Source organism: Rhinolophus hipposideros (assembly GCF_964194185.1).
Source record: "Rhinolophus hipposideros genome assembly, chromosome: 12".
NCBI lineage: Eukaryota > Metazoa > Chordata > Mammalia > Chiroptera > Rhinolophidae > Rhinolophus > Rhinolophus hipposideros.
The window spans coordinates 9,377,914-9,391,620 of NC_138058.1; the positions used below are offsets into that span (position 1 = coordinate 9,377,914).

The following is a 13,707-nucleotide window of genomic DNA, read 5'->3' on the forward strand; positions in this document are numbered from 1 at the left end:
GTAGTGTACTTATATTGTACATGAAGTACGTATAATTTGAACATAAACTGTGATAGGTTTAAAGTGTGTAAGAAGAAAAAGACAAACTATCAATGAGACCAAGCCCTCAGCAAAGAGATCCAGAAAAAAATGAAACCAAATAAAGCTTAAGGAAAAAATAAATTAAAAAAAAAAAAAAAAAAAATATATATATATATATAATATATATCTCAACATCCTATATTTAGCATTTTAAATCACTTTTTTCATATAATAAGTAAAAAGGAGAATACATATTTTCAGCTAACTGAGTAGCAAACTAATGAAATGTCTAATTCAATCTTGGGGTTGATGACTGAGAGAGGCCTTGTTTAAACAAAATAAAACAAAAGAATTTCACTCTTTGCTGACTAGCAAAGGCCTTTTTTCCAGCATGATTAGAGAAAGATAAGAAATATTTCACATGATATTAAACTTTTTTCAAAAAAGCCCATGCAACCATTTTACTCAGTAGGCTTAGAAAAGGAAAATCACCTTTTGTCTCTTACCGAAAAGCAAATATACAGCACCTGAAAAGAAATTCAAAACTTCACCTTTTACATCATTTCCTTGTATAATCTGAACTCCAGAAACTTATTAAAAACTCTCTGAATATCACAATGCTGTACATCATTCTTTCCATTTTACAGAGGTTCCTTCAGGCTGAGTAAGGCCATCTCTCCTATGTGTGTACTGCAAGGCCCAATGTGGCCTGCTGTCGGCTATCCCGTCACCATATATTCCAAGTATGATTCCAGATGTTGCTCAGAGGACACTCTCAAATGGTCAGATGAGAGTTCCTCTCCACCTTCCATCTCTGGGGATGCTGAGGGTGCTAAATGGATAAACTGCTCACTCCTCGGTGATGCAGAAAACTCAAAACAGCAACGAACACTGACCCAGCAGCAGAGGTAGGACCTGGGCCTCCCAAGAGACAGATGGCTCAAGGCAAACTGAAAGGGCAGTAATGACCGTAATCAGTGGACACACGCCTTCTATCTTTATTCAAAGTTCTATTAACCAAGATGAAGAACCATCGAGCTGGCTGTTCCTTGCTCTTTGCCCATCAATGCCTCATCCAGAGACTCCGAATTTCAATCGTAAAGCTTCATCGTGCCCACTAGCACATCTGCTTTATCAGATCCAGCTTGGCCATACAGTCCCATAGGCCCTGCTCTTCCCCACCTGAAGTAGTAAAACCGCTTTGTCTTCCCCACCTGAGGTAATAAAACCGCTTCCTCTTCTCCACCTGAGGTAGTGAAACTGCTTTCTCTGTGCTCCATGACTGCTCCTCCTGTTCACGGTCACCAGTGGGCAAGCCTCACGTGATGCCTGGCACACACCACGTACGCATCAGGTACCTGAGGAATAACTGACCGAAAGGAATCTTGCCAAACAGAGCAGGTTCAAAATATCCACAGTCAGAGGAACACAAAACAGATACGAAGCCCTCAAATCACTAAAGAGTAAATAGCTGAACTGAACATCCACAAATTTTTTTCTGGAAACTAAAGGAAGGAGCAAGAAGAATGGATGAGAGGATATGTACAGCATACAGAGAACAGGGGCTCAAACATGCCAAGTTCAAACAGGAGAGGCCCTAGAATGTAAGGCATGCCCTGGCAGGTGAATGAATACACTCAATGAATTGGGCGTCACTGGAACGCATATCCTCAACCTCAGACAACACTCAGGGCCTAACTTGGGATCACCAATAAACTGTATGTCCCTCGGATGTACAGCCCTAACTCAGGTGACACCAGTCCTTGACTTGACGTCTCAGAACTGAATAGTCATAAACCTACACAGCAATTACACAACAAGGGTCGCAGGTTCTGCTCAACACCAGTATTCAGTTATTACCACAGCGAGTAAGAATGAATGTAGGAAGTCCCTAATGAAAGATATAAAAGTACTTTAGAATGAAAGATGAGAAAAATACTCTGAAAGGTACACTTGAAGCGAATCAAATGAGTAATCATATTCCTCCATATATACCAACAAATCATTCATTTAATTTGGTATACATCCTTCTGACCAAAGAGAATAGATTTTGTTGTTTTGTTTTGTTTTGTTTTGTTTTGTTTTAAAAACCTGATGAGTTCAAAATGAAATTGGAGTGGCCGGTTTGCTCAGTTGGTTAAAGCATGGTGCTTGTAACACCAAGGATGCCGGGTCGCTCCCCGTATGAGCCACTGCGAGCTGCGCCCTCCTTAAAAAAAGAAAAAAGAAAACCTGCGAGTCAACACGTCCTACCTTCCCGATAAAGGAAAACTCCAGTCTTGAGCATCACATGGTACATGGCCAGCTATTACAGAATGGAATCCCCCCAAAAGAGGGAGAAGCCAAAACTCGTCTGGCCTAATTCCTGGTACCAATGACCTCACTGATAGTGAACAGTCTGTCTTCACAGCAATAAGAAACTGCATTCACGTTTAAAGAAATAACAAACTCACAGTGATGACTAATAATGAGAGTGGGGAAGACAAAGGCTTCAGGGAAGCAGACAGGCACAGAACAGAGAGGCATCTGGTCGTCTGAGGAGAACTAGGAGACCCAGGCGGATACATTTCCAGTCTTTCTCCCTTCTTAGAAGACTCCACGGTGCAGTCCCATCAGGCAGCTAGGACTTCTGAACAAGTCCAAGACGCTAGGCCAAAACACCTGCTGAATGCGTTTCTCACAAAAACTGAAAACAACTGCAACGTCCATCCACTGCTGAACAGAACGCAGCATCATATCCACACTCTGGAAAACTATTCAGCTATAAAAAGGAGCAGGCTACCACACTTAGCAGTATGGATGAACCTCAAAAACATGATGCGAAGTGAAAGAAACCAGACACCAGAGACCACACACTGTATGATTTCACTTATACGAAATGTTCAAATAAGGCAAATTTATAGACAGGAAATAGGTTAGTGGTTGTCTGGGGCTCTAGGTTGGAACAGGGATTAACTGTAAATGAGAATGAGGGATCTTGCTAAGGTGATGAAAGGGTTCTAACACTGATTTGTGGTGATGGCTGCGCCCCTCAGTAAATTTACTACACATCACTGAAATGTAAGCTTGAAATGGGTGACTTTCACCATACATAAAACATACCTCCATTCAGCTGTTTAAAAAAAAAGAAAAACAAAACCTACTGAAGAAACTTCGGAATCTCTTGAAGGCTTGCTCAGAGCAGCAGTGAGCCTGCTAATGCACTGACCTGCATCTTGCCTCCCTCTGCCTTCTCATCCACCTCTCCCTGGCCTTGCAGCTCCCACATTAAGTCTCAGCACAGGAGTCAAGCACTTAGGGCACTGTTTTATTCCTGGTTTTGTTTTTATTGTTGCTGTTGTTGTTTTGTTGTGGTTTTGTTATTGTTCTGGATGAAAAGTGGCAAACACCTGGGCAAAACCAAAAAAGTTTAAAAATCAAAGATACAACTGCTAGTTAACTTCTAGGCTGATGGACTGATCCATAAAAATGATTACAAGGTAAACAGAATAATAAAGAAATAAAGGGGAAGAGATAGATGACAGGAGAAATCATTTCTATCAGGTTTTGACCATTAAAAAAACAGATGGAGCAGTAATTCAGTCAGTAGAGACGAAAACGTTACAACCTAAGTGGCTACTGCGAAGGACACCAAAAGTGAGGCAATTTGCCCCAGAGAACCCAGAAAAGATCACCATTCAGAAGCAACTGATACCACGGGAGGGATAAAGCTAAAATCAGAACTGGTAATTTGTGACTGAATGCCACGTCCCGTCTACCTTGCACAATCTGGGGACTATCCCAATCGCTCCACACCCACAAGAAACCAGAGGGTTAGTCCCTGAAGACACTGAAGGAGAAATGCTCCAGATGAGAGGACACAGGCAAAGAGGTGGGACACAGGGTTGAAAAGCTAACCCATTAGGCTACAGGGTCTCCAGCTCCTTTCTCTGCCCTGAACCCCAGAAAGCAAATAAATAAACAAATGTTAATCCTCTAGGTAAGAAAAGCCTCAGAGTGTTCTTAGGGAAACTGACACAAAGAAAAGACCTACAGATATTTTGAAGAGGGGTTCCCATCCATGACATGTGTGGATACCGACCGTCCTCCCTACATTTGAAGTACCATCAGTCAGCAACTTCCTACGCATATACACAGAGCTTCCAATTCATTTCTAGTGCCTTACTCTTAAATATGAGCAGAGTCGAGAATCTCAAGGCATTTAAGGAAAATCTTCAGCATTAAAGACAAAGACCAAAATAAATAAGCAGGAAAAATGAAACCTGGGGGAAAAGGAAAAAAAAAAAAAAACGAAAGCACACAAGAAAACTAAACAAACAAAAAAAAATCTACATTCAATACACTGATAAGAGATATAGCCACGAAAGAATAGATGCAGTTAAAAAAAAAAGGTCAGTGTTGCTCTAAATTAAAAATAAAAATTTAACAGAAATATTAACATGTAAAGTCAAAGACATTCCATAATAGTAGAACAATAAGACAAAAAAAAAAAAAAAGTAAAGGAAAAGATAAGAAAAATCAAGCAAAAAACCAATAGGACTTCCAGAAAGAGAAAGCAGAGAAGTTGGAAGGGAGTACAAAAAAATTTCCCCCAGAACAAAAGGGCATCTCCCTACTTTAAAAAAATTAACCAAGTTATTAGAAGAGTGAACAAAAAAAACACTCCTAAAATCTAATACCAAAAATAAAGAGCATATCCTAAAAGCTTCCCAAAAGAAGTTTAAAATGGGTCACACTCAAACAGTAGAGCAATGTATTTAAAATTCTAAAACAAAAAGATATTCAACCTAGATTACTGTCCACCAGCTAACACACAAATCCCATGTAAAGGAAAAATAAAGACATTTTCAGCCTTTACACCCATGCACCCTTTCTTATAAAAAACTACTACTGGAGGATGTGCTTTAGGAAGACAGGGTAGTAAACAAACAAAGACTAGTATCCAGGAAACAACGACGATCCAGGTCAACAGCTCTGTACCAGGTCTAAGGAGCAGCCATACCTGGCCAGCTGTGAGGTACCGCTAGGGAAAAAAACAAAGTGGAATCAACAGATTAAATGAAAAAAAACCAATTATCTGACCTATTTAAGCATTTGGAAAAATTGTTGACCTAGGCTTAACTTTTTCAGGCATTTCATGTATCTCTTAGGGCATGTGAGGGGGAAGGTAACGACTGGTACATACAAACCTAAGCAATTGAAAAAGTAAGACAAACAGAGGGTGAAGGGGTGTTTGAAAAAGGAAATGTTATCATATTAAATTGCTTGGCTCAGAGATAAATGGTATTTACATAGTCATGATAATACAATTATCATTTTATGATGATATACTCATTTAAGGGAGGTTATGATATACTCATTTAAGGGAGGAGGTGAGTATAAGAGCTGAATCTTCAGGTCCTGTAGAGCTACACTAGTCGTTAAACAACTGTAGCTACTGTTTTAAAAAGTCAATAAATGTACAAAACTGACAAATCAGGATATAGCCACATACACGTGATTTAGAAATATGGCGGTAAACTTCAGATGCAGCACCTAAATGCACTGAAAACCGATGCCTCTTGGGAACAGGGTAACTACTTCAAGTGGTGATGTGAGAATTTTAGCATCACTTAATGGTTAACTATGTACTTTCATAAGTTTGGTAAGTTTTTTAAGGCCTTACTTATCATAGAATGAAAATAAAGTTTTTAAGTCATAACATGAAAGTGATTTCTTCTTTTCATTATTTATATTTAATAGGATCATTTGTCAATATTTGGCTATATTTGAGATAGCTGCAATGCCCCCAGGATCAAAGGCAAATTAAGCAAAAAGCTGTAAGCAGCAAGATCTCTGGCTCCCTCCTTCTCAAGGGTGGGGGGAACCTGCTTGGCGTGGCCAAGGGCCCCCCATCCTCCAGCTTGCTAATTGTGACAAATCAACCCGAAAGCCTGAGGCAGAGCTGATCCTCCCCATTCAGTGCTGCTCCGGGTCTGGTCTGCTGACTGTGGAACACAAGACACGAATCATTTCAAAAACTGAGAAGAGCTATGTAAAGACTTTTACAGCTACTTGACAGGGTAACATTATGTCCTTCGAGTCTACTAATAAAAAGATTTAGGCTGGCATTTTGTACGGCTACTTTTCATTTCACTTTTCCAGTTGTTTGTACTGTGTTTTCCAGCACAGAAAAGCCCTGCTGAGGCTGGAAAAGCCCACTGAAGTCCGAGCGTGTTCCACGCACTGGGGCATGCGCTGTGGCTGAGTACACGTGTGCTGCGTGGGGAAACAGAGACATTACAGGATGTATAGCTCATGGTACAGACGTGGCATTTTGCGACCAGTGCATCCCCGTTTCCTTCCCCACTGCGGACAGAACAGGCAGAAGACTAACAGCACAGAGAGTACACCGTCGGTGACATGAAACCACCCCCGTGTCGTTGGTCGTTTTGCATCTGGTCTCCCCAACTGGGTTCTAAGTTCCTCATAATGCCACACAGATGTCCGAATTTCTAAGATCCAGCTTTAAAAACTTGGGGAGTCCTAAAGCTTGTTCTGTCCTTCCTTTTGAAATTCCTATAGAAGGGCCTCCCATCTCAGAACCTGCCAACACATCACTTCCCTTCTGAATAACACCAGCAGACTTTTACGACCGAGCCAGCCTCATGACAGAATATCAGATTGTCTGGTGAACAGTCATAAAACATATACAACTTAAGAACGCACAGCTGCCACGCTGGTCACTGGTAATATAACAGCCCCCTGGCCTTCTCCATTTTCTTCCTGGCCATCCATTCATACATATGTCCAAACATTTATCCTCATTCATTTCTTGTATTATCATCTTAGGGGGGGGAGGGGAGAAAACAAAAACTGTCAACCAATTCTCCAAAAATCAAATTAGTACTCGGGAATCTCTATCCCCCTGAAAATCAAGTCATTGGCCCCAAATTAAATATTAAATATTTCTTAATATTTTAACACTGGTATTCCGACTAGTATGAGAAACCAACTTGAATTCATGAAAAATCTGTTTGCTGTAAATATTCAAAGCAATTACTTACAAATACTTTATAAGATGGCCCGCAATCCACTAACCAGATATCTACTTGTGAGAGAAACATGTTTTCAAAACACTGATTTTCAAAGGTATATGTGGTGACCTAAAATTGTTCCAACCATTTAAACCATCATACATTCTAAATAAGTAGTGTCTGATCTTGAGAACTTCCTGTGAAGTCCTTCACTCTAACACAGTCTACTGTCATGCAGTCTGCACTTCGGTACTTGACGTCCACATCCGTAGCAGAGCAGTCTACACAATGGGGAGCAGGCCTTCCAGGGTATCACATAATAGTGCTGCCATCTGGTTAACAGCTCTGCTTCTGTACCTGGCCCTCCTGGGTCTGACAGCGGCACATTTGCGCACTTATTTAAATAGCCTACTGCTGTCTGCCAGTTCTTTTTTTAATGACTGGAATACAGAAAAATGAAAGCGCTCATACTAATAAGAAGCACAGGCATCATAAACTTAATACAACTGAGAGATGGAAAACATCTGATGCTCGAAGACTCGGCAATTCCTTTGGTTCAAGCAGCTGTTCACAACTAAGTCAGTAATCAAGTATTTACTAATAAAGCAAAGAAACAAAAGACCAGGGATGAAATGCATGTGTCAAAGCATCCATCTCTAAGTTAAAATGTATTTAGTATATAATATTTTTAGTGTCCTGGGAATGAAACCCCTTAGATCATTATTCCTTGGCTTAGCACACCTGTTCAGGGATGCATTATTTCAAAAGTAGGATGTATTAGTTCAAAAAACATTTTACTCTTCCAGGATCAATTCACAAAAATCTACAAATACACAATGCACCAAAAGTGCCCCCAGGTATTATTGTTGGATTATGTCAATACGTAGAAATATATATATCCAAAATTGGTTAAGAAAAAAGGCAAAATACAAGTTTGCTGCTACACAAATGAACGTTTATTTATTACAAAGTTTCAAGCAATAAGGAATTAAAAAGCCACCATCAGCAGGATTTTGTCTGGTGGTTGAGTGTTCTCTAAGGCTTTTGATGTTCCTGATTTAGGTTAATTCCAAAACAGTTTTTGGAAGTTTGGGGTTGTTATTTCTTAAGAGAACTACACATCAACACGTGTTCAACAAGGCCAGCCAGCTCCCTCCCACTTACCCGAATCCAGAATCCTTCCAGCTCCAAGGAACATGTCTGTACATGCCACTCAGGAGCAGACCAATCCTCCACCTAATGAAAACAGCTGGTGCTACAAAATTCGTTTTGCCCCACTGGCTGTCTTTATCGCCAATCAAGAACAAGAGATGCTACACTTACAAGGTAACATTTAGAGAACCCTTCACAATAGTTTAAGTGCTGACTTCAAAACTTTAGACTAATGATTTTAAAAACTACACAATTTATATGGCACTTTATTGGTAAGCAATGGGAAGTAATTTTAGCACTTTCACAAATCCCAGAACTCCTTCTAACCCAGTGGGCAAGCAGTGTGCCCACTTAAAGGGCCACACCAAAGCCTGCAGACATGAGTGACCTCAGCAGGTTCAAGGGAGACAAGAATCTACCTCAACAAGTCTTGTTCTCTACCTCCCTGCACCACCCTTCACCTCCTCTCTTCTGGACTGCTGCCCTAGGCCAACCATCTTTCCTGCTCCTCTCCCAAAACATCATTTGATCAAATCTCCTATTCCCAGGGAGTCCCAATCCCAACAAAACTTTCAACTGCTCCTCAATTCTCAAAAGAATGATGTCCCTCCTCAAATCTTTTTTTTTTTTTTTTGCTCAGAGGTGCACAAATAACCTCTCCCCAAGATGCCCCCTGCGCCCTAAACCTCCCGCCATTCCCAAAAGTCACACTCAGTTCTTCTACCACACGTACCTTCTCCCCATCTTCCCTCAGAAAATGAGAGAGACAGCATTAGCACAAGCTCCTCATGGTGGCACATTCTCAGTGTTGGTTCTGCTTCCCATCTTTGGGCCTAGAGTGCTCTCGTCCTCAACCTCCAAGGACATGCATGGTCAGACAGGGTCAAGATGCCCCGTCCCTCTCAGGAGTAAACCCTGATTCCAGACACTGCACCCGCTGAATTCTAAACTCCCTGACTCCCCCTGTCACTCTCTACAGTAACCTTCCAGACACAGGATTTTCCTTCTCCAGGTCAAGACATTTGGGAACACCAGCCATTATGTGCTCACAAAATACAAAATAGCAGTAGTTACCCCAAGAAAAATGATTAAATGAGTATTAAAACTAATAAAATCCAATGTGCTACAAAAACTAATTTTGATTTATTATTTCTGGGTTCAATTTTTCATACTATCATTTTCCCTCTTTGATGAAAACAATTAAAATTCACTATTTTTACTCAATATACACAAGATCATCCTATAGACATTTCTCTTATAAATATATGGTATTTGAAAGAAACCTTGTTAATAGATATTCACAATTTTTTTAAGTTTTAACTTATGAGTATGCTTCCCTCAAAAACGTCAGGCAAAAAACAAATTTGTCTAAATAGAATATATCCTGTGTTCCGACTCCTTTTTTAAGATAAAAGTATATACTGTTCAACTACACACAGACTATTTACCATTTTTTTCAGAGGTAGAAAAAATTACAAACTATCCTCCAAAAGAGCCATTTTCACAGAATATATCAAAACTCAGAAAACTCCCTCTTTTTACTCACTCATATGCAGTCTTCTCAAAATAAGCAACCACTGTGACTAAAAAACGAATAATGGTTCAAAGGAAAAAATGAAAAATAGAAACTATAACAATGAAATAAATTAGGACTGCTGGTTGTTCAGCTTACAGGTATTTTACCTGAAATTGCTTTTTAAAAAAATTCTGTTTTACAATAATTAGTCACAAATATTTTCCAAACTCTGATGCTATTCACACTAATGGATGTTTAGCAGCCATAAACAAATGCTAGTGTTAATAATCTAATCCCCAAACCACCATATGTAATCCATGCTAACAAAAATCCTAAATAAACTCCTATGCATAATGTAAATGGCTCCAGAGATTATACAGTAGAAGGGAGAAGAAATGGAGATGTTAACTGTTTCTGCTAGCTCCACCACCTCTAAGACTAAACTGCCCAGCACCAGTTCATAAATGTTAAAGAACTTGTGATAGTAAGAAAACATGTATGAAATAATCAGGAAAATGTTAACACTCAGTATCTGGTTCTAAGGAATTAATTTCTTAGGTGTGAGAATGGCACTGTGATTATCTAAAAAACAAAAAAGGTACATCCTGAAGTATTTATGGGTGAAATGGTTAAGATAATGGAGGGAAGACCTCAGATACCAGATAAGTCATGTGCCGGTAACCGTTAAACTATGCCATCTACTCTCTCTCCTTGAGTATGTCGAAATTTTCCAAAATGATAAAACAGGACTGCTGGTGAGCAAAGTCTCAGGCCCTGTTCTGTTCGTGATTGTATGCCACTTGTGCACAGATTTCTTAATTCTTTAGATTTGCACAATTTCAGAATTTCTCCTCAACGGTACAGACTCTGCACTCAGAGAGCTGTGTCACTGTCAATATCCCAAATACTTCCCAAATGCAGTACTCGGCAAATCTATTTCCAAAACTTGGGTGAAAGAGAGGATGGAACCAAAGAGGAAACGAGGAGGGGAAAAAGGCTTAATGAACCAGCTAGCAAAAAGAACTCCTACCTCTCAAAACCAATTAATACACATTGAGGTTTTGTTCTCTCTTCTTTCTTGTGGTTGAAAAACAGACTTGTCAGCTTCTGGTTTACTTCACCACCCTTCACATCCATGCTCACCCAGGAAGGTACAATCCAACTACTGTGTAACCAGGTCAAAAACAAGCTTTGGCTAACTCACTTGGAAGAGTATACTCACCATTTAGATTTAGCCAGAAAAACTGGGTTAGAAAAAAACAACTGGTGTTTAAACAAACACTGGGGCTAGGGCAAGTGTCTTTAAGCCAGTTACCAGGCCACTCAATAAGTTGCAACACAATCTTTTCCAAAATTTTCCAAAGGCTTCCAAATTCAGTTGAGCCAGCAGGCTGAGTTTAACAGGGCTCCTTTCAAATTCAAAAATCTGGCCACAGCCCCAACAGTTAACCATCAAAACACAGTCTAATTCACTTGAGATCACCTAAGAATACAGACTCCAGTTCACACCACGGGCCAGTACACAGCCCTGTCCAGGGGACATTGGGGCTGGGAAGACACGTTCAAGGGACAGATAAACCCTATTCACTAAGCAACAAAAAGACAATAGGATCCACACTTAATTCGCCCTAAGAAAATGTCTACAGTCAGCCTCCATGCCCCCCCACTCTCATTATTAATGAGACAATGACAATTCTTCATGGTGAACCACAAAGCCCTGCTTCATAAGATATTTTTTTTTTCTATTCCAACCTTGTACCCACTCTAACAGCTGCAAACACCCCCAGTGCAGATAACTTTTAGAAAACGGCTAGTGTAAGAAACAAATCAGGACAGGGAGATTTACCCTTCTGTTTCAAATGTGCAAGGCCTGTGCCTCCGTACCTACAGCTCTTTCATAATCTCTAGACTGCACTGGACAAAATGAACAGCACAGTTAGTCACAGCAGGTGTCGGCTACTCAGGGCAGACTCACAGTCTCCAGGTTTGTTAGATTCATTTGCCATTGGGGGGTGAGTGTTACAAGAGAGAGAGAGAGAAAGACCTGGGATGGGTGTGAAAGCTGGGCAACCTCTTTACTCCTCACTCTCCCTCATTTCTGTTTCAATTACACACCTGTCAAACAGGTTATTCCTGGAATTCAGATTTTATAATCCTCACACTGCAATTCTTCCTGCTCCTGTGGCCCAAACACAAGCCCTCCCTGCTTCTCCAAAATATGTATCCATCAGTAGAATGCATGACAAAGTTATAAAGTGTCCCAGGTAACAACAAACTCCACACCTTGAGAGCTTGGCAAGCATTCAAACGAGGAAACACGATGACAATTTTCAAGAAGGCCAAGGCAGTGGTTTAGGATAACCACGGGCAAGGCCTGCCTAGCCTGAATTTTAATTAACACACAAAGTCAGAAGGCCAGATTTGGGGAAAAAGAAAAAAAACAAAATGAAGGTTGTCTTATGGAAAGAAAGAAAATGCTTTCCCATTTTATTATGGTGCATGCCTAAGAGTGTAGCTTATTTCCTTATCTCAAAGCCAGGAAATGAGGTCTTTTAAGGCCAGTCTGGACGTAAACTGTTTGAAAACAGAGGGCCTGCGAGGAGAAACCCCTTTCCCAACTTTGGCCACGCGGCGTGGCCTCCAGTCAGCAGCGTGTTTACCACCCCTCTGGTCCCCGACCAGAAGTTTCAACACGCCACGGGAAACAAAGAAGGCGCCCCACACCGACCTTATAGACTTGTCCGTAGGTGCCATTTCCAACCACTTCCACCAGCTCAAAAATCCCAGCAGGATCCTAGACAAGAAGGAGGGGAGGGGTGATCATTTGAAAGCCGCACAACAATGTATCCATACAGCGGGGCAGTTGGAGAGACAGGGCGGTGACAAAGAGGTGGGTTTCGCGCGGCGACGTCCTCCGGCAGCCGAGGGTCGCGGGTGCAGAGCCCGGGACGCGGGGGCCGGCGGAGGGGGAACCCCGACCCCGCACATGCCGACACAGGCAGACAAAGGGGCCGCCGCGCCCGCGGCTCTGCCCGCGGCGGCGCCCGAGCGCCGAGCGGCCCAGGGCGCGGCCCCTGCACCGTGAGCCCCGCGCCCCGCGCCCCGCGCCCCGCGCCCCGCGCCCCGCGCCCCCCGCGCCCCGCGCCCCCCGCGCCCCGCGCCCCGCGCCCCGCGCCCCGCGCCCCGCGCCCACTCACCCGCAGGGAGGAGAGATCGATGTCCACCAGACTTTTTGCGGGGGAGTCGTTCGCCATCTTCCCTTTTGGCCACCAGACCGAGCGCGAGGATGAAGACACGGATTTCGGGATGGTCTCCGTCGCAGGCCAGGCCGCCGACGGCGCCTTCTCGCACGGGCGCCGGCGGCCCGGACTCCGCCTGGCGAGGCCGCGGCGGACGGAGCGAGCGCGGGGCGGCGGCGCCGCTCACACCATCGTCGCCCGCGCCTCAGGCCCCGCGCCCGCGCCGCGCGCTGCTGACGGGCCCGGAGCTGGGGCCGCGGCGCCGCCGAGAGTGGAGCGAGGGAGCGCGAGGCCGCGAGACAAAGCTGCCCGGGCGGCGGGGGCGGAGCGGGCAGGGAGGCGGGCGGGGGCGGGGGCCCGGGAGGAGGGGACACGGGACACCGAGAATATCTTCCGAGGAGGGAAAACAGCTCCCCCTCGCCTGCTCCGGCAGGAAAAACGGGCGGAAACGCGCTCCCCCCGAAGCCCCGCCGGGGAGGGCGCGGGGCGCGCCGCCCGCGCGGCGTGAATATGCATCAGGGGTGGGGCCGAACAATGGCCGGCGGCCGCCCCGCGCCGCGCCCTCCCCGGTGGCCGGAGCGCGGAGGAGCACGCCCGGGTGGCCCCGCGAGGTCCTCGGAGCAGCACGGCGCCCCTACCTGGCACCGACAATAAGCAAGGGGCACCGACCGGGGCCCCGGGGCCGAGAGGCGGCCGGACCCTCGCTCAGGGACGGGCGGTGTCCAGGGACTCGAAGGGAGTGTGCCCACGCAGGGCACGGTCC

General features: G+C 43.7%; 1 protein-coding gene across 39 annotated transcripts in view; it reads right to left on the bottom strand.

Annotated features, from left to right (window-relative positions):
- MAP4K4 (mitogen-activated protein kinase kinase kinase kinase 4) overlaps positions 1 to 13,384 on the bottom strand; it is a 183,558-nt gene extending 170,174 nt beyond the window's left edge. For all 39 annotated transcript variants that reach the window (XM_081069214.1, XM_081069206.1, XM_081069215.1 and 36 more), the window contains exons 1-2: positions 12,903 to 13,384; positions 12,434 to 12,499 (exon numbers count right to left, since the gene is read on the bottom strand). In XM_081069214.1, the coding sequence (XP_080925340.1) occupies positions 12,434 to 12,499; positions 12,903 to 12,959 (123 nt within the window). In that variant the 5' untranslated portion in view covers positions 12,960 to 13,384. The remainder of the gene's footprint in view (positions 1 to 12,433; positions 12,500 to 12,902) is intronic.
- Between the last annotated feature and the right edge of the window lie 323 nt (positions 13,385 to 13,707).